Consider the following 23,540-nt stretch of genomic DNA (forward strand, 5'->3'; position numbering starts at 1 on the left):
AGGAGTTGCAGATGTTGAAGCTAAATGGGGAATAACAATCAATACACAAGTAAGGATGAGTCTAAGTATCAAAAAAGAACTTGACATGGTCTTCGGAAAATGCTTATATAGACAGTCCGGCGGTAAAACAAATAGGAGAAGTTGGCATTAATTTTTGAGGGGTAACAATATTCTAAACGGGATGTGGAATAAAGAGACAGTTAAGCAAGTAAGAAGAGAATACCGAGAGCAGATAAAAAAGAAAGGATGCATATCCATATTAGAGAGCAAGGGTTGATTCTCGAGGCCCTAGAAATGAACTCCGAAAAATAACGGTTAATGTGGGGTAACCGCGGAATAAGCGCTGCAGGAACAAGACCACGGACCACCGAAACATGAACTGCCGAACCTTTACTACCGAAACTTTACTACCGAAACTTTACTAGAGAAACTTTACTACAGAATCTTAACTACAGAAACATGAAATACAGAAACACAAGGTAGATTCCAGAAATAGCTAAACGAAACAACATAAATTATAGGATGACGTGAGTATATTAGATTAGACGTAGAGTAGAGTCAAACCCATGTACTGCACGCCAGAAGAATTGAGAGTAATTATGGTGTACGGATGTATCCGATTTGGGAAAACAGTAAATAATACCGAATGGCGAATAAAATTCCCAAAACGTAAACAAATAAAGAATTTAACATTTTGTTAGCGAAAATGTTGCCTGAGAAAGAATTTTAGAATCAAACAGACGCGTTCTTCTTTGTATAGTTACTTCTTCTTGTTTAAACAACGAGCAACAGCTGCAAATATGAGAGAAGTTATTTCAGTTAATGTCGGACAAGCTGGTTGCCAGATTGGTAACTCATGCTGGGAATTGTACTGCCTGGAACATGGAATTACACCGGATGGATATTTACAAGAGGGTTTAACTAAGCCAAAGGGAGGTGAAGAAGGATTCTCGACGTTCTTTTCTGAGACGGGTGCTGGAAAGTACGTTCCAAGAGCTTTATATGTTGATTTGGAGCCAAACGTTGTTGATGAAGTCAGAACTGGCAAGTACAAGAATTTGTTCCATCCTGAGCAGCTTATTACAGGTAAAGAAGATGCTGCCAACAACTATGCCAGAGGCCACTATACGGTGGGAAGACAGATTCTTGATGATGTCTGTGACAGAGTCAGAAAAATGGCAGATCAATGTGATGGTCTTCAAGGTTTTTTGTTTACACATTCTCTTGGAGGAGGAACAGGTTCTGGTTTAGGTTCTTTACTGTTGGAACAGTTTTCTAACGATTATGGAAAGAAGTCCAAGTTGGAATTTGCCGTTTATCCTGCTCCTCAGCTTACTACTTCTGTTGTCGAACCTTATAACACCGTTTTGACTACACATACAACATTGGAGAATGCTGACTGTACGTTTATGGTTGATAACGAGGCCATTTATGATATGTGCAGAAAGAACTTGGGCATTGCCAGACCAAGTTTCGAAAATTTGAACAGTTTGATTGCCCAGGTGATTTCTTCTGTCACTGCGTCTCTCAGATTCGACGGATCTTTAAACGTGGATTTGAATGAGTTCCAAACTAACTTGGTTCCATATCCAAGAATCCATTTCCCGTTGGTTTCGTACGCTCCCGTGCTTTCCAAATCACGTGCAAATCATGAATCCAACTCTGTCTCTGAAATCACCGCTGCCTGCTTTGAGCCAGGTAACCAAATGGTCAAGTGTGACCCAAGATTGGGTAAATATATGGCTACGTGCTTGCTTTACAGAGGAGATGTCGTTAATAGAGACGTTCAAAATGCCGTTTCAACCATCAAGGCTAAGAAGACTGTGCAGTTAGTGGACTGGTGTCCTACTGGTTTCAAGATCGGTATTTGCTACCAAAAGCCAACACAACCACCTAACTCGGACTTGGCAGATGTTAACAGAGCTGTTTGTATGTTGTCCAATACCACGGCTATTGCAGATGCATGGCAGAAAATCGACAGAAAGTTCGACCTCATGTACAAGAAGAGAGCCTTTGTTCACTGGTATGTTAGTGAAGGTATGGAAGAGGGTGAATTCGCTGAGGCCAGAGAAGATTTGGCCGCTTTGGAAAGAGACTACGTTGAATTGGGTGCAGATACCTTCCCAGAGGAGGACGAGGAGTACTGAGGATTGCGCTATTCTTTTATGTCAACTTTTCTGCTTCATCAGGTCAATCTTCTTATCTATTTTTTATTTGTTCTCTGAAGAAGATTGATGCGACATTTTCATTTGTCTTTCTTTTTATTTTGATCTGAGCATCTTTAACCATATAATATTGCTCGTGAATCAATCAATATATACCCCTTTTCAAGACTGGTCTAAGTAAATCTGAAGTCTTTCTCAGTTTTTGTTTCTTTTTTGTTTCTCTTTTCCCTTTTTCTTTTTCTACCTGGTTTCTTTTTCTTTCATTCCCATTGCTTTTTTTCCTTAATTAACTGTTTTTTGCCACTCATCAGGGACATATACATCAAATAAGGACACGAAGCTATTTGAATTGATTCCTCTATACATCCTTCTTTTACCATGACGGAACCCAATAGTTATGCTTCTGGAAGCGCGGTTCGTGTTAAGAAAACTAGGAATAGAGTTCCTACATCGTGTGAGAATTGTCGAAGGAGAAAGCTCAAATGTGATAGGCGTAGACCGTGCAGCAATTGTGTGAGAAGTCAGAACGAAAGCTTGTGTAAGTATGCTGTTCAACCCTCCGAAGCATCTCCAAAGACAAAGTTGACAAATGAAATTGTTCATTTGAAGATGAAGATCAACAAGTTGGAACATATCCTTCAGATGAACAATATTGACCCCGGTGAGTACAGTGATTTGTCACTAATGATTGGAACCGATAAGAGCAGCAGCGACAGCTCATCACCCGATGGCGAAGCAGATCCAATGGTTTCGTTGGCCAACAAATTTGATCAGCTTGTCATCAAGGGAAATCATTTTTTGCACTCTGGAACTACCAGCTATATGACATTTGTCGCTGGAGATAAGACGCTATCTCAGCTTTATGAAAAGTACATGGAGCACCATCGACTTGCCTATAAGGAATATTTGCGTCGGCTTCAATTGAAGCCATCAGACTTTCCTGGAAATTGTGCTGATAGTAGTTTGGCACTATTAAGTGATACGGCTTTTAGTGAGATGAATGCTTGTGGTATGGAGTCTTTACAGTTACCTGGTGCTGATAAAGCATACAGTGTAATGAAACCTTCTTTTAATGCGGCAAAGGATACTTTACGTATTCTCAACAAAATCAATGGTGAAATTCCACCCCTTTTTGCTGTTAAGGCATTGATTGACAACTTCTTCAACAGAGTTTACTACTTGCTCCCGTTTGTTGACGAGAACAAGTTTCGTGATGAATTGAGCCGTGTTTTGGTAGAGACTCCTAACGGTGGCTGTCGATTGGTTCTCGTGCATATTGATAATACCTCTATCATCTCTCTTCTTCTTATCCTCCTGCGTTTCTCCTATTTGGCTGTCAACGTTGGTGATTTGACAGAGAATCCCAAGCTAATCGATAACGCAGAACTAATTGCAATGATTAAATCAAACATTGATATCGGTCCTTCATTTATTGGATTGGCCAAGGATTTGCTTATGTCTTTACCTTTGTCCGAAAACATCTTTAAGAAGATTACACCGAGAAACATTCAGGTTCTTTTATTTTTGAGGCTTTATCAAAGTTATTCTCCGGAATTGAATGAGGAAAACCAGGAGAATGCTATCAATCTTGCTATGATCATCGAAATGGGCCGTGTTATGGGTTCAAACAGAGATCCATCCAACTTCCCGAACGTTCTTCCTGATGAAAGAAGCAATAATATCTCCAGACGTATCTACTATGAACTTCTTTTATTGGATACAGTGAACTCAATCGAGTATGGATGCCCATTAATTATCCAAGACGACGAGAGTGCTGTGGATTTACCGAAGTTGTCCGCTGAAGATTCTCAAATCTTGTATAACTTCAAGAAGGGAAGACCTATTGGTGTCAACGGTGGTAAGTTGAAGAGCGTTGTTGTGGAAAAAGCTGTGAATACTGCAACCGCCCTGACTTATGAGGCCACCAGGTTGATGAGAGAAGGCATCAAGGCATTCCAGAACGTTGGAGATGGTACCAAAAAGTCGAACTTGACGCACATTGTTCGTAGAATGGAAAATTTCATGTCCACTAAGCTTCCATCTCTTACTGCTCTGGTTAGGAATACGAATTTTGAGGACTTCCAGGACATGTGCACCATGTATCAGATCTTTAAGATTCCTATGATTCGAGTGTATGAGCTACGACTCACAATGCTTTCACTTCTTAATTGTTTCTATTATCTTCTCTACATGAACGAGGATAAGGGATTCAGCCGCGTCAAGACGGATTATGCTGTGAGGGCCACCGAAATATCATTGTCTCTCTTCAAAAATGCTTATGACTACGTTACTTATTACTCTGAAAGTGAAACCCTCAATGGTACCTCTCCGTCCCATATTGAGCTTCGGAAATTCAGTATGAAACTGGAGACTTTTTTGGTACGTATTACGGTGTTTTCTACCCTGAAATCAAGTCTTTGGATCTGTTCGTTGTTTCTAAATTGCGTTCAGGATGAAGGTCTTGATTTTCTTAGTATCTTGTCGAAATTTGGATCTTCCACCGATACTTTGCTGGCATTGGATTGGTTCAATGTTGATCTTGCGGACGGTACTAACGAACAGTATCTCTTCATGCTTTTCCATTACATGAAACAGTTTTACTTCAAATTGTTTTCTTTGAAGGACAAGTTCTTCTGTTGCTGGAGGTCTTCAATGACATTGAAGCTCTTCATAAACTACTTTAAGGATTCCAACGAATCCCAGTTCAAGAAATTTATTGATCCTAATTTCATGTTCAATACCACGGCTTCTACATACGAAGGCCTTGCACTACCTACTGGCAGCAGTAATGAGACCAACAGTTTAAGTGATACTGGCAATGATACATCGAATGCGTCCCTCGAAGACATCGTTAACAACGATTTAGGCGAGTTCTTGGAGGGTAGTAAGAATGATGTCAACGACATTCTTTTTGACAGTATGGAGGATACTATCAATGCGATTTTTGCGGACAACAAGGCTTATAGGTCCTCGACAGAGATGTTCAGCATGTTTGGAAATGATCTTTCGCAAATGGAGACAATGTTTTATGATAGTAACAAATCGGAACCCCCTACTCTGACTAGAAATAAGACGAGTTCTACTGGGAAAATGACGGATCCTAGTACCTCTAGTCTATACAGTACAAGAGATGAGAGAAAGTCTACTACTACCACTAGCTCAAGATCACCGTTTGATACCGGCCACGGAACAGGCTCTGACATAGACACCGCAGAATCTTACATAGACGATGCGCCGTTGATGAAGGACAAACAACTGAACTTGGCTGATTTGTTGGAGAGATTGAAACAGGAGCCGGGATTTGAAATTTAATTCTGTACATATAAATAGGTCGCGAAAGCAGACGAAGAGAGGAAGGAGTTTAATAAGCGTAATAGAATGCTCTCTGAGGATCTAATTGAGTCATATCGGACAGTTTTCGACAGTGCTGTGGACCACCGCCTTGTAAACGAACTATGTGCAGGTAAACTTGCCGATAAGACGCTATTGATCTATCTTGTTCAAGATGTTAAGTATTTCAACTTGTATATGAAGATAGTGCTCAAAACGGCATACCTTTGTCCGGATGAAGCTGCAACGATTCGATTTGGCAAACAGGTTGGATTTATTTCCAACGATGAGAATGACTATTTTGAGAGGACTATCGACCTCCTTTGTGGAAGAGATAGCTCTCTTGAGAGATACGTTAACGACAAGTCGTTTGTCCTCGATGAAGTCAAGCAGTATTTATCATTACTCACCAGATTGACAACCAGATTACAGGACTATTCTTACGATCAAATGGTGACTTATCTTTGGACCACAGAGGTGGTTTACCTCAGATGGGCACAGAAAGCATTGAAAGATCCAAATGTTCCAAGTGATTTACATTGGAGGTTTAAAGAGTGGATAACATTACACAGTGGAGACTTCTTCGAAGAATACGTGATGTTTCTCCAAAAACAAGTAGACCAGATTGTAAACCGAGCAGAGGTTGAAGGGATCTTTAGGGAAACCGTAGATATGGAGTACAGCTTCTTTGAAGCATGTTATAATGCAACTTAGAACTCTATATTAACAAACAATTCACTAGAAGTTCCTAGGTAAATTCCATTATCACCCACTTGGTAGTTACAAAGACTTAAATCACCAATCATCTCCGTTCTCCAATCTTGCACATCCCATTTAAGACCTTTAGTAGTGACGTTGGCAGGTCCAGAAAGTGGTAAAAGACCAACATTTCTTGGATTGTCACCCCTATCTTCATCCATGAATCCCTTTTCTGTTGGGAAATCAATGAAGTTCTTACCCTTTGGAAGTAGAAGAACAAACTCTGCATGCTCAGAATTCAAGAGTATAAAATCTATGAACGGTCTCTGTGAAAGAGATTGGATCGTCCTTGATATTGTCGCTATGGTCTGGTCGAATCGTCCTCCAATACCTCCAACTACCAGTAGAAAGATTTGCTTAAAAAAGGGCCTGTCTTGACCCTTAATTCGATCAACTTCCGTCTTTTCCAAACCACTGTAATCGTCCAATTTACTAACATCAACAGATGGGAAATTCACTAGTAAGTCAATCAAAGCGATAGACTTGTCAAGATCCGAGTAGAATTGAGATCCTTGCTTCTTAATTCGAGTCCCTTGACTCAGATAGTAATCTCTAACTGGATCTATAAGAGAATCAAGATCACCTACTATATAGTTGGGAGTATACTCATTGAGAACACTATTCTGCCGACTGTAGTTGTACAATCTATTAGCACCACCATCGGCACAAATCCTTATCGAAGTACTCTTCCAGAGTCTGTCAAAAAACTTGAAAGGAAGATGAATCTCCTGGTTAAGTATAAGTAGACATTTGACAGGACTATTTGAAGTGGACGACGTCTTTTCACAGCTGAAAAATGATAGAGGCGAGATCACATTGATGTCTCCGGAGACTGGCCGAACAACGTGCATACAATCCGGATTCTCGGTGATATTTGAATCAGATTCGTCCACCATAGTGACAAAATACTGACAAGATGAAGTAGAAGAAAGGAAGAAAAAAAGTAAAGTAAAATGAACTACCCATGAAAAATAGATCTACACCGATTTATCTCGAACTCTATATTACAGTACAATACTTATCGTCTTCCCCTTTTTGCCTTCTTATTCTCGTCATCATCAACAGGATCCGCAAACCCACCGGGGCCATCATTAGCATGCTCGATATGTAACTGGTCCAACCTATTGACCAACTGTTCTCTTTTAAGTAGTCTCCATCGAGTCAACTGTGCCTGGCTGTGAAGCTGGAAACCAAAGATCTTTGGAATATACACATCAACGTTGTGAGTAGGAACCAACTCTGGATAGTTTTGGAGGAACATGGCAGGAAATGACGTTCCAAAGAAAGCTCCATCAATGGAAGCATGACGAGAAGATTTGGGGTTATATAGGTCTTCACAGTTAGGGCAGTAAAGTTTGACAGAGGCCACACGAGGTTTATCACTTAATCCTACCGGTAAAAGAGGCGTTAGCTTACAATTGACTCTTGGACAGTATCCAAAATCACCGTTTCTGTACTTTTCAAGCATCTTACTCAAACCACGCGATGTAATTATGTACCGCGCATGAATAAGAGCGTAGATGAATTTGGCATTGTCTTCAAGACGGGCTCTGGCTTCCTCCGGCTGTGTCTCACTTATCTGTGTTCGATCCGTTATAATATCCACCAATAATCCTATTCTATCCACATACTGATTCAATCCTGTAAGGTTGAATCGATCCGTTATGTATTCGGCATCAACATCGCAGAAGTATTCGTTACCACGGCTTCCTAGAAACCAGTCAATCCAATACTCTGTGTAGTCTGAGCCTGAGTCACTTATGTACTCTCCTTCTCTGCTAGCCATGTGGAGGAGATGCGAATGTATGTAGTCAAATAGCTTAATGCTGGAAAGTAGATGCAAGATCTAGAATATCTAGAATTTCTGTGGCTGTCGTCGTCTCTGGCTGTCGTCTCTGGCCTCCTCTCTCTACTGCTCTTTTCTCTCTTCGAATATTGAAAATTTTAATATCTCAGGTGTAAGGATGTATATTTACTGGACGTAAATCAAGACATAGGTTAGACACAGCTGGGAGTGACATTCTCTTCAGCTTTCTTCTACTCCTTTCCTGCCAGCAGGAATGTATTTCTTCACCGCATCCTTTTTAAACAAAACTTCATTGTTTGTGAGTGTCAATTCCACTAATGACTATGTGGCCACTGCTAATAACGATGGAAACATCAAGATCCGGTCGATGTCACAGTTTACTCACTTAATTCCAAACAAAAGTTTGGAGGAGGAGGAGGAGGAGAAGGAGAAGGAGAAGGAGAATTTGGCTAAGAATCCTGATGGTGATGATGTTGATAGGACAAAAGAAATTAGTTCCATTATTGATCTCGACAAAGAGTCAGTCGATAACAATTCACCATCTTCATCTCACATCGACAAACAGAAGTTGACTGTGCCAACTAGAAAGACTCACAAATCACCTACCATTGACCAGTCAAAGCTTGAATTAGCACAGCATCCTGTTAATATTATTGGTGTGAGGAGCCGAAGCAAGATTACCTCTCTGAAGTATGCCAATTTGAAGTCCCATTCAAATCTGTTGGCTGCAGTTTATAAGAATGGTGAGGTTTATATGGTGAGCGATCCTCAGAATTCCGCAAAATGTGCCGTGCGACAGATCTTCAAGCATGTGAATGGCTTGATTTTGGACTTTAGTTGGTCTGCCGATGACCAACTTCTAGCCTTTAGTTCGATGAATGATGAGGTCATCATATATGATGTTATTTATTCACGAATCATCTCCGTTTTACATCTTCATGAGATTAAAGGTAATGGAACCACCAATATATCATCTTCAGCTGCATTTGGCTCTAATGTTCCTGTTAAAGGAATCTCTTTTGATAATACTTCCGGAAAGTATCTTCTAACTTTAGGAGATGATAAGTTGGTCAATATATTAGAGTACTCGTTGGTACCAGATGATTTAGAAGGTCGCAAATTCGAATATAATATTACACAGAGATTCAGCAAGCTTATAAATAGCTCCAAGTTGAATAAAGCTACCATTAGAAAAGTCAGTTGGTCTAAAGACGATAGAACTATCTCTGTTCCAAATGCTTCCAAGAGCAAGACTTCAATTATATCGGTGTTATTCAATGATACGCCCAATTTTGGCGCTACATGGGACAAGTGGCATTCTTTTACCGGCCATGGATTTAAGTCTACAATGACACAATTTTCTCCATGTACATATAGAAAGGAAGGTAGTGATCCCGTATTTACCTACGTTCTTGCCACTGCATCCCCTGATTCTAGTATTGCTATATGGAAGACCAGTGAGGATAGACCCTTATTCATGATCAATGAAATAAGCCCACAACCTATCCAAGATATATGTTGGAGTCAGAATGGTCGATTACTTTTCCTAACCACGTCTTCCGGTCATATGATACTTGTGGTGTTTGACGAGGGAGAATTAGGTGAAGTTGTGCCCGAATCGGAATGTATCAAAAACGATATTAATTCTGGAGCCTCTAAAGCAGCTCCAGAGATATTGGAGACATTCGACAAGTGGATGAGGAAGGAGAAAGACACTAGACCACAATTGAAACTGGCTCCCAAGCTTAAGACCCCTAAAACTATTGTGAAGAACGAGGGAAAGAGTAAATTACAATCTGCTATCCCTGGAGGTACCGCTTCCGCAGACGCTACAGACACTTCTGTTGACAACACAGAGAAAGATAAGCCTATAGATCAGACGAAAAATGGAAAGAAACGGTCTCATAGTGCAGTATTATCTGAAAACCACAAATCTGGTTTAAACTCTAACAACAGTTTGAAGAAGCCTTCAGGGCCAACCTCGGACTTTGTTGGTCCATCCACTTCTGTTCCCAAAAGCTTAGCTCATAGAATATCCAAGGGAAATCAGCTGGATGGAGCACCAAGAAAAAAAAGGGAGTTAGAATCAGTTGAATTTGCTGGCTCAGTTGCCATAAATCCACAAATATCATTTAGCAATATTCGTATAGCTGTTCCAAAGGTACGAGCACACATAAATTACAGTTTACTAGAAGATAGCAGCATGTGTCTAGAGGTGACAAACGGAAACGGTCACGAGTCGTATCCTTCTAGAATTGCACTTCTGAAACGGTTCCCATCAGATTCTACCAAAGAGGTTTTTGTTGATTTTATTCCTCACAGGGTGCACATTATCACTGGCTCAGGAACTTACTGGGCTATATCGACCACTAATGGTCAGATTATCACTTATACGAATTCGGGAAGACGCGTTCTACCAACAATGATCTTGGGATCACCTCTTTCGTTTCTTGAAATGAAAGATCAGTTTCTCATGGCTGTCACTTCTGTAGGAGAGATGTATGCTTGGGATCTTCGAAGGCACAAGGCCCTTTTCAGACCTACGTCACTTTATCCCTTGCTTCAACCTATTTACCGTGCTGGTGGACCCAACGATTCCTTGGCTAGCGGTAACCAAGGCAGTAATAATGGATCGAATGGAACTGGCACTGGCGGTGCTGCTTCTGGAAATACACAGGGCACTACATCTATAGACAAAAATGGAATAGTCTTTGTTAACGGCGACTTGCTAACTCGTTCCGAGAATTTAACCATGTGCTCAATTACTTCTACCGGACTTCCCATAGTGACACTAAGCAACGGTAATGGCTATCTATACGATAGTGACATGGGTACATGGTCTTTGGTGAGTGATTCGTGGTGGGCCTTTGGATCTCAATACTGGGACTCTACTCAGACTCTCACCTCATCGACGTCTTCAACTACTGAAGACAGTTCGTTGTTAAATTATCTTGAGATACACACCAACGAAGAGATTGTTCGCAGAGGTAAGGCCAAGTTCTTTAGCAAAATATCGAAGGTGATGCTCATGAAGGAGGGATTTGAGAATTTGGAAACTGTAATTTCGTTGAATCATCTTGAAAACAAGATCAACCTATACCAATTTCTTAATGACTTCAAAAACTTCAAAACATACCTTATTGTTTACGTGAAGAGACTCAGTGAACTGAACCTGAAGGATCGACTTATTGAGATCTTTCAAGAGCTATTCATAGATATGAATGGAAAGATATGCGGGGTTGAGAAGAAGCATCTACTCGAAGAGTTGATCCTAAGCTGCTCCAAACAGAGAGAGGTACAAAGAATCTTGGTTCAATACGGAGAGTCTATTGGATTGTTAGAGAACAATCTACTATGAGAAATATATGAATATGTACAGGATAAACGAATGGCAAACTCTCTGCTCTTCCTCACCAGTAGCCCATTCCAACAAGCTTGGATATCTCTTTAAGATTCTTGGAGGCAATTTCCCGGGCCTTTTCAGAACCTCTTCTACTTAACTTATCTAATCTTTCAGGATCCTTCATTAATTCTTGGAATCTTGCGGCTGGATCTTTAAGCTCCTTAACAACAGCATCAGAAACGGCATCCTTCAACTCTTTCTTAGTGAAATCTTCTACTTGATTGGAAACTTCGAGGACAGGTCTTCCCAATGCTGCTGCAAGAATAGTAATAAGATTAGTGACAGCAGGTCTATTAACGGGATCATAGATAAGCTTACCTTCCACTGAGTCTGTAAGCGCCTTACTGATCTTATTACGAATACTTTTGGCATCTTCAGTAATAAATATTTTACTCATATCATCAGGATCACTCTTGGACATTTTCTTTTCCGGATTCTTCAAGCTAAGAACCTTCATAGTAGGAGCAAGAAGAGTCATAGGCTGATGCAAAAATTTAGATTTGGTGGCCCTATTGAAGATATCAACCAATTCTCTGGTAAGTTCTAAATGCTGGGCTTGGTCCCTGCCAACAGGAACATGTGTAGCGTTGAAGGTAAGAATATCGGCAGCCATAAGAACTGGATAAGTAAACAAGCCCAATTTGACTTTACCGAAGTCTGCTGCTATATCAGCGTCGTTCCTCAAGTTGGCCTTAGACTTCCATTGAGTCATTCTATTGAGCTGTCCCATACCGCACATACAGGACAAGATCCATTGTAATTTCGGGATCTCAGGCACCTCTGATTGGAAAAAAATGGTAGCTTTTTCAGGATCAATGCCACATGCCATAAGCGAACCAAAGGCCTCGAGTCGTTGATTGGTCAATCGTGAGAAGTTCTGTGGAACTGTAAGAGAATGCATATCTGCAACAAAGAAGAGAAGACGAGAATTGATATGATCACGTTCAATTCTGGTTTGGAAATCTCTCCAGTTTCTAACGGCACCAAAATAGTTACCCAAGTGGAATGCACCTGTTGGTTGAATACCGCTGAAGATGACAGACCCATTAGGGATTTCAAACTTGGGGTCTAGAATGCTGGGAATCGTCTCCACAGTTTCTGCCGAGGTATTCACTGTAGAGTATAACCTTAAACGGTAACATGATTTGACGAGGGCGCGTTTCCCGAGCATTATTTGCTAAGCAAAGAGACGAACGGATCAAGAGTCGATCTATCGATTGGGGGCCCCTTTATGGCTTCATCAGGATCGCGCATTTCTTCTACGGGTGAAAAGTTTATTTTTCCGTGTGTGGTCTCTCACTATATATATCGAACAGACATATAAGCTATCTCAAAGAACAGACATAATAAAGTTTTGGCTTGCCATCAGCTAGCATCCTTTTGTTCCATGTCAGATCCTTCTAAATCCTCTTCACGTGCAGAGGACGACTTTTTTGCTTTCGGTGGTGACGATGAAGATTATGATCTTCCTCCTCCAAGTAAGAAGCGAAAGAAGAAAGGACACAAGAAGCATCATCATCATACTAAGAAAAGCCAAGAAAATGAGTCCACTTCAAAATCTGGTGGAAGATTATCCAAGATGGACGTAAGCAGTCCATCAAAGAACATTTCTTTCAAAAGCGAGTCGAAAGAAGAACCCAAAAACGACGATCTCATGAAGATGCTTGGGATTCAAGATGACGACAGTGATGAAGACTACATTACGGGACTTATAATCAATGAGAAAAGTTCTATAAAAACGACCAGGAGTGAACCAATATCTGTTAAGGGTAAACGAGCTAGTGAGGATGAACAGCTATTAGAGCAGTTGGACTCGGATATAATGAAGGTGGAGAAATACGAGACGATGGCAGAGATGGAAGAAGCTTTAGATCGAGTACCGACGGATTTTCTTGCGCAGACTGTGGTGGTGAATGGTGAAAAGATGAATGTTAGCGATACCAAATTCAAGATCGATGTAACCGTGGAGTTAGGGGATCGAAGCCTCACCATATCACTCACTGCCAAGGGAAGTACTCATTTCAAGAAGATCCAAGAGAAGATCTGTGCATGGCTATATCCAAAGTACATTGAACAACCAGTGATGATGCCTGAAACATTGGTATTCTACATAAAAGAGCTGGATTTGATAGTGAAGCAGTTTCTCAAAATAGGTTACTTGCTTCAATTATCCAAAAAGAATGGAAAGATATCACTTCCTATCACCGACGATGGCTATCATTTCTGTACCACTATGAGCACTGAGACAAAGATTCAGGCGACTAGGCAGTTACTGAACTTGGGTAAACAATCAACTTCAGAAGCTGCATCTAGTGGAAACGGCGATCCAGAGATTACTATCAACCTGAAGGATAGGAAAACTGGCAGATCGACTACTATTGCCACCAAGAGAACTTCTGTGATGATAGACCTTGTCAGTATATTTCTTGTTCGTCTTCACTATCCAGATATGTTGAAGGTGACATTGTATGGCTCTGATGGGGCTGCATTACCTGCTGAATCTTCAATTGGAGATAGCAAAATCGGGGAAAACGAGACAATTGAGTTGGACTATGATCAGAGAGATTTCGATGAGTTACAGGAAGCGGCTAAGCAGCACAAAAGTGACGATGAGTATGACAATGACAACGATATTGATCTTCGCCATAATTTGGATCTTACTAGGGAGCAAGACAACTCTTACTTTACCATTAATATGGTTGGAAAGGACAAGAAATCTTACAAAGTGCAAGTTAATCCAGATACAGAGATCCGATTAATGATTGACTATTATCGGAGTAAAGCTAAGGTTGAAGCCAAAGTTTTGATTTCACTCCTTTTTGATGACGAATTGCTTCTGCCGTCGATGAAAGTTAGTGATACCGAATTAGAAGAGGACTTTATAGTGGATGTAATGTTACAATAGCTAATAATAATAATGAAACAGTCATAATTCATATCTACAAGCCGACCAATCTCTTGACATTATTTTCTGTCCAACCCTTTTCCTTCAAAAGACCTCCAATAGGTCCCATATCCTTCATTTCTGTATTGTTGAGGTTGGGTTTACCAGACACAAAATCGATGTATCCATCGGGACCACAGACGAAAGCCAACGATGGTGGAGGAAGTTCTTTCTTTCCACGAAGAAACCTGAATTGTTGATATGCATTATCAGGCTTGATCTTACTGAAGTCCAAGTTTGGAATATCATTGGGACCAGGAGAACCATAGGAGACTGATGAAGGGCTTACAGAAGTACTATCATCGGGCTTCTTGATAGGGTCACCTTCAACTTGGCGACGAACCTCGGCTTTCTTCTCCTGCAGAAGCTTGTACCTATACACCTCTTCGCTAATTTTAAGATCCTTAGCACCGGTAAAATGAGGAAATGTAGGACTTGGAATATCGTTTGAAGAAAGATGCTGATTCTGGTCTTCAACAAGATAGTGAAATTTAACACGGCCACATTTTTCAGCAAAATAGTTCAATGTTCTGAGCTGCCCCATTAGGTTGGACTCACTATGGACTGAAACAAATGCCTCTGTGATACCTTTTGGAGGATTCGGAGAGTAAAGAACCTGTAAAAACGGTAGAATACCCGTTCCAGCACCATAGAAAACAAAATTTTCTGGCTTGGGAAGGTGACCCGGGTACTCGTGGTCAGGCTCAGTCCTTTCGAGAGTATTTCCAAGCTGAGGTCTGGCCTGATAATGATCTAAAGGATGAAACCGGAACTTATAATCTTGTATAGGCCCCCTCACCTTGATCTCCTGTAATAGACCCAATCCCGTCAACCATCGAGAGAACTCTCCATCAGGATATCTTTTCACAATTAGAATAAATTTACCCTCCTGCTCAGCCTTAGAAACCAACCTTAAATGAGGTTCTTGGGTCAAAGGATCAAATCCAGCAACAAATAATGGCAACGGCGTATAACTACGTGTAATATTAATGTCAGGCTTAGCTATTTCTATACTCCATATCTTATCGCCATTGAAAAGCCGTTGATTATGAATGAGCTTCCGAGCTCTATTCTTTCTAGTGAGCTCAATGAGGTAGTGACTGTCATCAATTCGATACTTGAAACTCACCAAATAGGGTAAAAACTTGTCCTCTCTTAGTAGAGAACTGTCCGTGTCTCTATATGGATCCTTTTCACGCGTGAAGTAATCATATGTATAGATAACCCATAAGAAACCCGCTCCAAGTAGTAGTGACGGTAACAACTTTTTGATCTTTGAACTTCCTTGGACTTTGTTCTTGATCGCTTCCTTATATTCCTCTTTGGGTGTCTTTGGAGCGTGAAATTCATATCTAGTCTCGTCTTTATTATTGGCCGGATTATATACCACCTTCGGATGTTTCATGAGATCGAGAATCTCTTGGTTCATACCTGGAAGAGATCCACTGGGATTCGAGACCCGTGAAGATAAATCCGGCGAGAAGTTTTCTAGATCCCTTAAAGGGACATTATAGTCCTTAGAGTCTTTGGGGTCCTTAGAGTCCTTAGAGTCCTTACAGTCCTTACAGTCCTTAGAGTCCCTGGGGTCCTTACCCTTTCCTGTCGATGAGTTAAACCTAAGACCGGCCCACGATCCAGTCGCAAGCAAAGGAAATCTTACGGGCCTCTGGGCCCGTAGAAGGGTCAGTTTCAACATATTGAAGAGGAAGAAAGATACGTCAGGATGATGAAAATCTCAATTGGTTAAATTCGAGATGTAAAATTTCGTTCCTTGTTCAACACCTCATCTCTTTAGTCTGTCAAGCCCTTAATATGTCCATATCTCTAGAATACACGTTCAATGCTAACGATGATATCTGCTGGGCAGTTGCTGTTCAACCTCAGCTTCATCTCATGGCTACAGTCTCTGCGGACAAAACATGCAAGATCTTCGATTTGAGGACTAGAAAACTAGTGGCCACTTTGGCGGACGACACTCATTCAAAGACGACGAGATGTGTTTCTTTCAAGCCATCTACAGAGTTTCCTACGGTTGCAGTAGGTTCGTTTGATGCTACAGTTAGTATTTGGGGAAGGGATTTGATGGAGGAGAAGAATGCTCAACGTGACGAAGATACAGAGAAAGATTTCAATAGCGATTCAAAGTCCGAAATAGTGGGAGATAATGGATGGGAGTTGTTGGCCATCATTGAAGGACATGAAAATGAGGTGAAATCTGTGGATTGGTCCTACGATGGGAAGTATTTGGCTACGTGTTCCAGGGATAAGAGTGCCTGGATATGGGAGACGGATGATACCAATGAAGAGTTTGAATGCATTAACGTTATACAGGAGCACGAACAGGATATCAAGGAGGTCAAATGGCACCCTTCACTGAATTTGTTGGCCACATCGTCCTATGACGAGACATGTCGGATATTTCGTCAGGACACTTACGATGAGGATGATTGGATTTGTGTTGCGAAGCTCACAGATGCCAAAGGTACGGTATGGTGCAGTGACTTTGAAAAAGACTCGAAGAAGAATGTGGTTAGGTTAGTGAATTGCAGCGATGACACTAAAGTACGGGTTTACAAGAGGCTAGGATCTTCGACAAAGAAAGATACGTCTCCTAAACCTGTTGTTCCCTCGAGTGTAAAAGAAGAAGAACAGTGGATTCTAGAAAGTGTTCTTCCCCAAGTTCATGATCGTCCGGTCTACAGCGTCGATTGGAGCAAGAATGGGATGATAGCCAGCTGCGGATGTGACGGAAGAGTCGTCGTTTATCAAGAAGAAGGAGATAAGAGTGGGAAATGGACAGTTTTAGCGACGAAAGAGCTGGCACATGGAGTCAGTGAATTGAACTGCGTCAAATGGTATGGAGAAAACGAGTTCCTAACATGCGGAGATGATGGTAAAGTGAAACTTTGGAAGATTTAGGCAAAGATGATCATGATGACAAACAAAATCACCACACAGGCAATCATAAGAAGCCAGAAACAGAGCTTACGCTTGTTGCGATGATACCTATCAGCCCTTCGAAGATGCTTATTGGCCATTCGCGTGTCGTGCAAGGTGCTATATATGTTAGTTTCGATGTTGTCTACAAATTCTCCCTGTGCATCCACCATACTAGACAAATCGTGAAAGATTTCATTCAATTCCGAGACTCCATGGGAAATCTGTTCTATATCTCTTTCTCTTTCTTCAACAAGATTTCTCTGGTACTCTAATTCTTCTGCATTGACTGGCTCATATTCTATGATAAGTCTTTGCTGTTGCTGTTGCTGTTGCTGTGGTGGCGGTGACGTCTCACTCTGTTTGTGAGATTCTTGTACCTGCTCGTTCATTTGCTTATCTAGATCTGTAAGACTCTTCTGTAGCTCGTTAAACTTCTTCAAAGAACTCTTCAAGTTCTCGTTTAACTTGCTCTTCACAAATATCTGGCTCTTGTTTAACATTGTAGTATCCATACCATTCATCTTCCGGCTGTACAATGATATATCCTTGAACAGGCCAACCAATCTATTCACCAAAGTTACTGAGTTCGACTGGTACTTTTCGACGCTTCCATCTCCACCACTTCGACCATCAACATCAACCTTTCGCTCCATTACAATCAAGTTCTTGTTCAAATTGCTCAACATATTATTGATCTCCAATAATCCATTGGAGATATCATCGTTAACCTGATCAAACTCAGGAGAGTCCTGATACGAGGGCTGCTCCTCCAAATCTATGGCCGAATTAAATGATTCATTCATGAGAATTAGATGTATAGTATATTTAATAAAGTAAACCTAAATGATGCGATTACAAAGGCAATAAATAGATAATGGAGGAGGCAGTTGTAGACAGAACCCAATGAAACAGAGAGCCCGTGGCGAAGCAGAGGCGGGGAAGTGGCGAGGCAGGGAAGTGGCGAAGCGGTGGCAAAAAGGTGGCGAAGCAGCGGCAAAGCTTCACACGTGCACAGCCACAGATCAATGCTTAACGGAGCCTTTCAGACCGTAATACAAGTCACTGCCATCCGACAACATAATATCTCGTAGTGTATCCGTAGTCACACTTAATGCAAGATCCCTCTTCTGACTCTTAGAGAGTCTGACACTGTTCTTTTTCGTGGCCTCTTCAGACTTGACATGGCTATGGAAATCCTCATCTCCTTGCCCCAGTAGTATATCAAGTGGTATATTATTCGCACTCATGTAATCATTCAGTTTCTCCTTCATACTGAGAATCACCTGTTCCAAGTACCGGTTCTTATTAGAGAGTTCTTCCACATCCCGCTGTAGTCTTCTTTGAAGGTTCTTCTTCTTTTGGCGACATTTGGAGGCAGCGACTCTATTTCTCTCCAAGATTCGTTGCCTTTTCCAAGCTGCTGTACCAGGAATAGGTCCCGCATCTGGATTAAATATCACTTGATTATTGTAGAGTAACTGTCTTTTAGGAATACCATCCTTATCCACTTCAATTTCTCCACCGTTAAAAGGCTGCGGTGAGGCTGGTGGTTGATGATGCGAATAGAATACCTGCCGATTCTGTTGGCTTGGACCTTGTTGCAGTTGAGTCGAAGCCTGGTGCCCAAGACCTGGTCCCATTTGATGTGGTGAGATAGACTGACCTCTACCAGAACCTTGGATGTGAGCCTGAGATTGTGCTTCCATATATGCCTGGTCCTGTTCAGCCTCAGTGCGATGGACAATCATACTTATTTGTCCGATTTGACCATTAGAAATGGAAACACGTCTACGTGGAGCTGGAGGGTACGCCGTCAGCGGTCCATTAACATATCCAGAGTCTCCTGAGACGTCACCACTTTCAGAAGAATCCACAGGTGCTGTCACGAAGGGGGCACCTTGTGGGATCGTCTGTGGAGCAACGTTTTCAACGAACTGCTCGTCGATGGATGGATCTATACCATCAGGGAAGTTGTCGACAAAGTGCGAACCAGAGGGGCCAGGGGGGCCGGTGGTAGCACCGATAGCGGGACCAGTGGCTACTCCAGAGGGGACAGGCTTGGCACCGTTAGCCTTATAGTGAGCATATCCGTAGTTCTCAGGGCCACCAAATGGCTGCTGAGGCTGCTGAGACTGAGACTGAGACTGAGGCTGCTGAGGCTGAGGTTGTTGAGACTGCTCAATAGGAATGCCAGCGGGAGTCTTCATATAATAGTAAGGAGAATACTCCATGATAGGAGGATTAATCATAAGGAAATTTTGGAAATCCTGGGGATCCAAGTGGAAGTTCTCCAGTGATAGAGTCTGATTCTTCTTAGAAGCCATATGACGGGTACTATGCCTATGACTATGACTATTTGGCTGTTGCGTGACATGACTAGTATCCGATATAGCTGCACCAAGTAAATCAAGGTCAAAGCTGGCAGCTGAACCGGATTGTTGTGGAGGTTTTGTAGCGTTGTTAGCATTGACCATGGTACTCGAAGTAACGTAATCAGATCCGGCAAATTGAAGATCCTGTTGATCGATGGCTTTAGCCTTGGTAGACATAATATTTAAGAATAAAAAAAGACACCACTCTGCTGCAAGGTGGATTGCGTAAAGTGTGAAATGGAACTAATGCAGGAGAAAAAAAGGCTTATGTTGGATAAATGACGCAGCTAGTCAAAGAGCAAGCAAAGAAAAACAAGATAGTAAAATTGGCTAATTGAAATTGGTAATTTTGCGATTGCTAACTAAATAATTACGGGACAATGAAACGAGCGAAGGTGAATTATCAATGAGAGGAAGACGTGAGGGAAGGTTTGTGTTCAGTTAGATTTTTCTTTTTCTGGTATTCCTCTCTAATGGATTACCGTTAATATCCTTACCTGCCCATTTCTCTCTAATCACTTCCTCGTCGATCTCATCAGAATCCTTCAAGTAGACATCTCTATAATATTTCAACTGGTTAATACTCTCGATAATATCTTGCTTTGCAGTATGCGCGCCTATTTTGGGTGGCATTAGAGCTTCCACTTTAGGATTGTGTCTCTTGCAGAATTCCATGATGGAAGAAACATCGATGATTCTATACATGAGGTAGTTGATTACTTTGGGCATTTCCTTTAACATAAACAATCGATCCATGTGTATCGAATTTCCTGCAAGGATCCCCACGTTGGGACTGACAAACTTCTTAATGTAGTTCAATAGTTGGTTTTCCACTAGATCTTTGGTCTTTTCAGATTCAATTACTTTTTTCGTGAGTCCACTACTTCCATGATGATCTATACACCATTTATTCATACTATCCATTTCACTTTTCGGATAATGTATAACCGATTCGTAACCTGCCTTATCCAAAACCTTTAAATTCTTGTCTGTAATAAGACAGCAGATCTCGATAATATGGTCTTTCTCATGATCTAAACCAGTCATCTCACAATCCACCCAGATGATTGGTTTCATGTGATCGTAAACTCCTGTAGCTGACTTGATGATATCACTGGCTGTGGACATTGTTCTTACTCTAAGTACTGATGAGCAACGTGATAACATTAAGAAGAGCCAACTAACAATGAGCGCGAAGCGAAGCTAACTTCACTTTACTTTACTACAGCATCAAGTTAAGTCAAATAAATAAATAAATATAAAAGTGCTAAACCTTCTTTCCAAAATAAACCCACTGATCCTCTAATGGCTTCTCCTGCAAAGGCTCCCAGGCCTTCCATTCAGCCATCTTTTGGGCCAAGTTGTACTCATCATTGGCCTGAATAACCAACTCCTCAATCAATCCACATCCAATCTCTTTCTCGATTCTATCAAGAACCTCATTTTTCTCAACCACAGCTAGTCTGGCTTTAGTCATGCTTTCGACAGACTGTCTGTAGATCGATTCCTTGGGGAAATCTTTGGCAAGCTTCTTTAAAGTGGCATTGTAGAGCTTGGTTAGCACAGGTCTTGGATTAGGATGTCGATAAAGTCCTGTCAACCCAGTTGCATCACCTTTACCCGCCTTGATTAAAATCTCTTGAGCTTGCCGTAAGTATGGAAGGTATCTCATGGTGGTTTATAGAAAGAGTCTAATCAAGTGTAGTAGGTCACTTCTACCTTCTCCCATTCGCTACCTCACCTAAAATTTTGTTGGATTATGTAATCAATTAGTAAATATAGTATACATGGAGCTATTTGGGTGGTGAAGAGACTGCTGGGTTTAGAAGGGACTTGGAAGGTTGTTGTTGTTGTTGTTGTTGTTGCTGCTGTTGCTGCTGTTGTTGTTGTTGTTGTTGTTGTTGCTGCTGTTGCTGCTGTTGCTGTTGTTGCTGCTGCTGCTGCTGCTGCTTGGTCAAGGCAATCTCGTTGATCCCCGTATCGGGCATATCATCCAAACGTACAGAATTCTTCTGGAGTGACAAATTAAGAAGGTTACTGAAAGCATTGGAAATAGAATCAGGCAATTTCAAGGAATCTTCAGTTTTGTCGTCTTTAGATTCATTGTCAGACTTACTGAACTCATAGTAATGACCCTTAGAAGGAGAGAAACTAGGAAGTTCTTGAAGTAAGTTGATAGCATTCTTCAAATTAAGAGACGTACTCAATAATCTACTGGAAAGAATAGCATGAATTGATGGAGCCATATATACACTGGATCCAATGATGTAGAAATCAGCCAAAGTTTTAACCCGAGTCTCTGAGTACCTGTACTGCTTTCGAATAACCCAAAAGTCTGGCTCTCTCACTATAGAGATGATAAATTCCGTACCTCTCATTTTTGTAAGGTCGATAAGTAATAATTCATATGGCCTGCTAATATAATTTGCATCGGAAAATTGGTTCTGCATCTTCAACACCTGATTATTAGAGGTTCTATCGAAGAATGGAGATTGAGAGAAATACTCGAGAACATTATCGGTTCTTAAACCAAAGGCATTAACCCATTCGGGGGATTTCCATTGAAGCTCATCCAACGGTGTGTTTTCGATGGACATGGGTCGTGGAGCAAGAGAAGCTTAACACTTTACGATGTCCATCCATCTCTATAAAATCAATTGTCGCGACTAAGCTCAAAAATTTTTTAGACTGGGTAAATCAATCATCACTCTATAGTTGACTTGTTTCTTCAAGCATTATGAGCACGTTGCTTCGTTTGGTTGGTCGTAGGAACTTTTCCTCGACCATAGCGACTCTGAAAAGAATCAATTTGGTATTGGTTCCCGAACCAACAAAGGAAGTGCCTGATGTGGATACTTTCCTAAATAAGATTGGACACCAAGCATCAGAGGCCTCATCGACGTTTGAAAATGACTGGAAAAAATTCTTCACCATGACATCCAAACAGATGAAAGAGGGAGGCATTGATACCTCTGTTAGAAGGTATATACTGGACTGGCAAGAAAAGTACAAAAAGAGTATACCATTGCAAGAACTTAGGACCACACAGAGGAAGCATGGAGGAGAAAGAAAGAGTAGAATATATGCTGCCGATAAGAAAGTTAAGGACAGAATAAAGATGGCCCAATTAAAGAAAGCTTATAGAAAGAAGAGTGTTCAAGAGGTAATCCAAACACGGAGATGGGAGAAGTTACACAGAGAGCAGGAATAGGATTACGTCGTGTTACGTCGTGTATATAGTTTTGTCTATTAGTTAATCAGTTTTATATTATTTTGGGGGTTCTTCAACAGGATGATAGTCCTTGAGGAATTTTTGCAGCTCCTCGTGAAGCCAGATGGCTTCCTTCTCCATGACTTCCATGGATCTTGGACGACGCTCAAGATCTGCAGCAACGACTCTTTCCTGGCAAACTTTACGGAAAAAGCCATTCAAATTGGCTTCGTTCTGCTCCAACATATCATATATATGATCTCCGTAACCGTCTTTCAAGTACCGAGGAATGATATGGAAGTGAACATGGGGAACGGATTGACCGGCACCGATTCCATCTTGCATAGAGAGATTAAGTGAGTCTGCCTTGTAAACTTTCTCGATAAAACAATGAATCAGCTGAACAGTAGCCATAAGATCGATCGATTCCTTGACACTAAGCTCTTTTAACCGAGGAACTTGACGGAAAGGAACAACTAGAACGTGACCTGGTACAATAGGCTTCAAATTGACCAAAGCGTAACAATATTTGCTGCGATAGAATACCTGGCGGGTCACCGGGAATTTGTAGAAAAATGTGCCACTCATATCGGGCTTACCAGCAGTCAT

General features: G+C 41.3%; 17 protein-coding genes across 17 annotated transcripts; 7 read left to right on the forward strand and 10 right to left on the reverse strand.

Moving 5' to 3' along the window:
* Positions 1 to 800: 800 nt before the first annotated feature.
* Positions 801 to 2,147, forward strand: TUB1 (alpha-tubulin; the record flags this gene model as incomplete). Its single annotated transcript, XM_038923319.1, has 1 exon — positions 801 to 2,147. One exon carries the CDS (start codon positions 801 to 803, stop codon positions 2,145 to 2,147), a length of 1,347 nt encoding a protein of 448 aa, XP_038779247.1.
* A 396-nt stretch (positions 2,148 to 2,543) lies between these two features.
* FOA43_003042 (uncharacterized protein) lies at positions 2,544 to 5,477 on the forward strand (the record flags this gene model as incomplete). Its single annotated transcript, XM_038923320.1, has 1 exon — positions 2,544 to 5,477. The coding sequence occupies one exon, from the start codon at positions 2,544 to 2,546 to the stop codon at positions 5,475 to 5,477; it is 2,934 nt and encodes a 977-aa protein (XP_038779248.1).
* A 66-nt stretch (positions 5,478 to 5,543) lies between these two features.
* FOA43_003043 (uncharacterized protein) lies at positions 5,544 to 6,165 on the forward strand (the record flags this gene model as incomplete). Its single annotated transcript, XM_038923321.1, has 2 exons — positions 5,544 to 6,040; positions 6,138 to 6,165. The coding sequence occupies 2 exons, from the start codon at positions 5,544 to 5,546 to the stop codon at positions 6,163 to 6,165; spliced, it is 525 nt and encodes a 174-aa protein (XP_038779249.1).
* Positions 6,166 to 6,205: 40 nt separating this feature from the next.
* On the reverse strand, positions 6,206 to 7,150 carry FOA43_003044 (uncharacterized protein; the record flags this gene model as incomplete). The annotated part of the gene is made up of 1 exon (XM_038923322.1): positions 6,206 to 7,150. One exon carries the CDS (start codon positions 7,148 to 7,150, stop codon positions 6,206 to 6,208), a length of 945 nt encoding a protein of 314 aa, XP_038779250.1.
* Positions 7,151 to 7,272: 122 nt separating this feature from the next.
* Positions 7,273 to 8,040, reverse strand: FOA43_003045 (uncharacterized protein; the record flags this gene model as incomplete). Its single annotated transcript, XM_038923323.1, has 1 exon — positions 7,273 to 8,040. One exon carries the CDS (start codon positions 8,038 to 8,040, stop codon positions 7,273 to 7,275), a length of 768 nt encoding a protein of 255 aa, XP_038779251.1.
* Positions 8,041 to 8,314: 274 nt separating this feature from the next.
* Positions 8,315 to 11,419, forward strand: FOA43_003046 (uncharacterized protein; the record flags this gene model as incomplete). Its single annotated transcript, XM_038923324.1, has 1 exon — positions 8,315 to 11,419. One exon carries the CDS (start codon positions 8,315 to 8,317, stop codon positions 11,417 to 11,419), a length of 3,105 nt encoding a protein of 1,034 aa, XP_038779252.1.
* Positions 11,420 to 11,471: 52 nt separating this feature from the next.
* On the reverse strand, positions 11,472 to 12,635 carry FOA43_003047 (uncharacterized protein; the record flags this gene model as incomplete). The annotated part of the gene is made up of 1 exon (XM_038923325.1): positions 11,472 to 12,635. One exon carries the CDS (start codon positions 12,633 to 12,635, stop codon positions 11,472 to 11,474), a length of 1,164 nt encoding a protein of 387 aa, XP_038779253.1.
* A 216-nt stretch (positions 12,636 to 12,851) lies between these two features.
* Positions 12,852 to 14,369, forward strand: FOA43_003048 (uncharacterized protein; the record flags this gene model as incomplete). The annotated part of the gene is made up of 1 exon (XM_038923326.1): positions 12,852 to 14,369. The coding sequence occupies one exon, from the start codon at positions 12,852 to 12,854 to the stop codon at positions 14,367 to 14,369; it is 1,518 nt and encodes a 505-aa protein (XP_038779254.1).
* Positions 14,370 to 14,403: 34 nt separating this feature from the next.
* On the reverse strand, positions 14,404 to 16,104 carry FOA43_003049 (uncharacterized protein; the record flags this gene model as incomplete). The annotated part of the gene is made up of 1 exon (XM_038923327.1): positions 14,404 to 16,104. One exon carries the CDS (start codon positions 16,102 to 16,104, stop codon positions 14,404 to 14,406), a length of 1,701 nt encoding a protein of 566 aa, XP_038779255.1.
* A 116-nt stretch (positions 16,105 to 16,220) lies between these two features.
* FOA43_003050 (uncharacterized protein) lies at positions 16,221 to 17,214 on the forward strand (the record flags this gene model as incomplete). Its single annotated transcript, XM_038923328.1, has 2 exons — positions 16,221 to 16,946; positions 17,140 to 17,214. The coding sequence occupies 2 exons, from the start codon at positions 16,221 to 16,223 to the stop codon at positions 17,212 to 17,214; spliced, it is 801 nt and encodes a 266-aa protein (XP_038779256.1).
* A 109-nt stretch (positions 17,215 to 17,323) lies between these two features.
* On the reverse strand, positions 17,324 to 18,151 carry FOA43_003051 (uncharacterized protein; the record flags this gene model as incomplete). Its single annotated transcript, XM_038923329.1, has 1 exon — positions 17,324 to 18,151. One exon carries the CDS (start codon positions 18,149 to 18,151, stop codon positions 17,324 to 17,326), a length of 828 nt encoding a protein of 275 aa, XP_038779257.1.
* A 219-nt stretch (positions 18,152 to 18,370) lies between these two features.
* On the reverse strand, positions 18,371 to 19,897 carry FOA43_003052 (uncharacterized protein; the record flags this gene model as incomplete). Its single annotated transcript, XM_038923330.1, has 1 exon — positions 18,371 to 19,897. One exon carries the CDS (start codon positions 19,895 to 19,897, stop codon positions 18,371 to 18,373), a length of 1,527 nt encoding a protein of 508 aa, XP_038779258.1.
* Positions 19,898 to 20,161: 264 nt separating this feature from the next.
* Positions 20,162 to 20,848, reverse strand: REX2 (RNA exonuclease; the record flags this gene model as incomplete). The annotated part of the gene is made up of 1 exon (XM_038923331.1): positions 20,162 to 20,848. One exon carries the CDS (start codon positions 20,846 to 20,848, stop codon positions 20,162 to 20,164), a length of 687 nt encoding a protein of 228 aa, XP_038779259.1.
* A 139-nt stretch (positions 20,849 to 20,987) lies between these two features.
* FOA43_003054 (uncharacterized protein) lies at positions 20,988 to 21,392 on the reverse strand (the record flags this gene model as incomplete). The annotated part of the gene is made up of 1 exon (XM_038923332.1): positions 20,988 to 21,392. The coding sequence occupies one exon, from the start codon at positions 21,390 to 21,392 to the stop codon at positions 20,988 to 20,990; it is 405 nt and encodes a 134-aa protein (XP_038779260.1).
* Positions 21,393 to 21,513: 121 nt separating this feature from the next.
* FOA43_003055 (uncharacterized protein) lies at positions 21,514 to 22,317 on the reverse strand (the record flags this gene model as incomplete). The annotated part of the gene is made up of 1 exon (XM_038923333.1): positions 21,514 to 22,317. The coding sequence occupies one exon, from the start codon at positions 22,315 to 22,317 to the stop codon at positions 21,514 to 21,516; it is 804 nt and encodes a 267-aa protein (XP_038779261.1).
* Positions 22,318 to 22,457: 140 nt separating this feature from the next.
* On the forward strand, positions 22,458 to 22,931 carry FOA43_003056 (uncharacterized protein; the record flags this gene model as incomplete). Its single annotated transcript, XM_038923334.1, has 2 exons — positions 22,458 to 22,465; positions 22,523 to 22,931. 2 exons carry the CDS (start codon positions 22,458 to 22,460, stop codon positions 22,929 to 22,931), a joined length of 417 nt encoding a protein of 138 aa, XP_038779262.1.
* A 57-nt stretch (positions 22,932 to 22,988) lies between these two features.
* On the reverse strand, positions 22,989 to 23,540 carry FOA43_003057 (uncharacterized protein; the record flags this gene model as incomplete). Its single annotated transcript, XM_038923335.1, has 1 exon — positions 22,989 to 23,540. One exon carries the CDS (start codon positions 23,538 to 23,540, stop codon positions 22,989 to 22,991), a length of 552 nt encoding a protein of 183 aa, XP_038779263.1.

Source organism: Brettanomyces nanus, chromosome 3, assembly GCF_011074865.1.
Source record: "Brettanomyces nanus chromosome 3, complete sequence".
NCBI lineage: Eukaryota > Fungi > Ascomycota > Pichiomycetes > Pichiales > Pichiaceae > Brettanomyces > Brettanomyces nanus.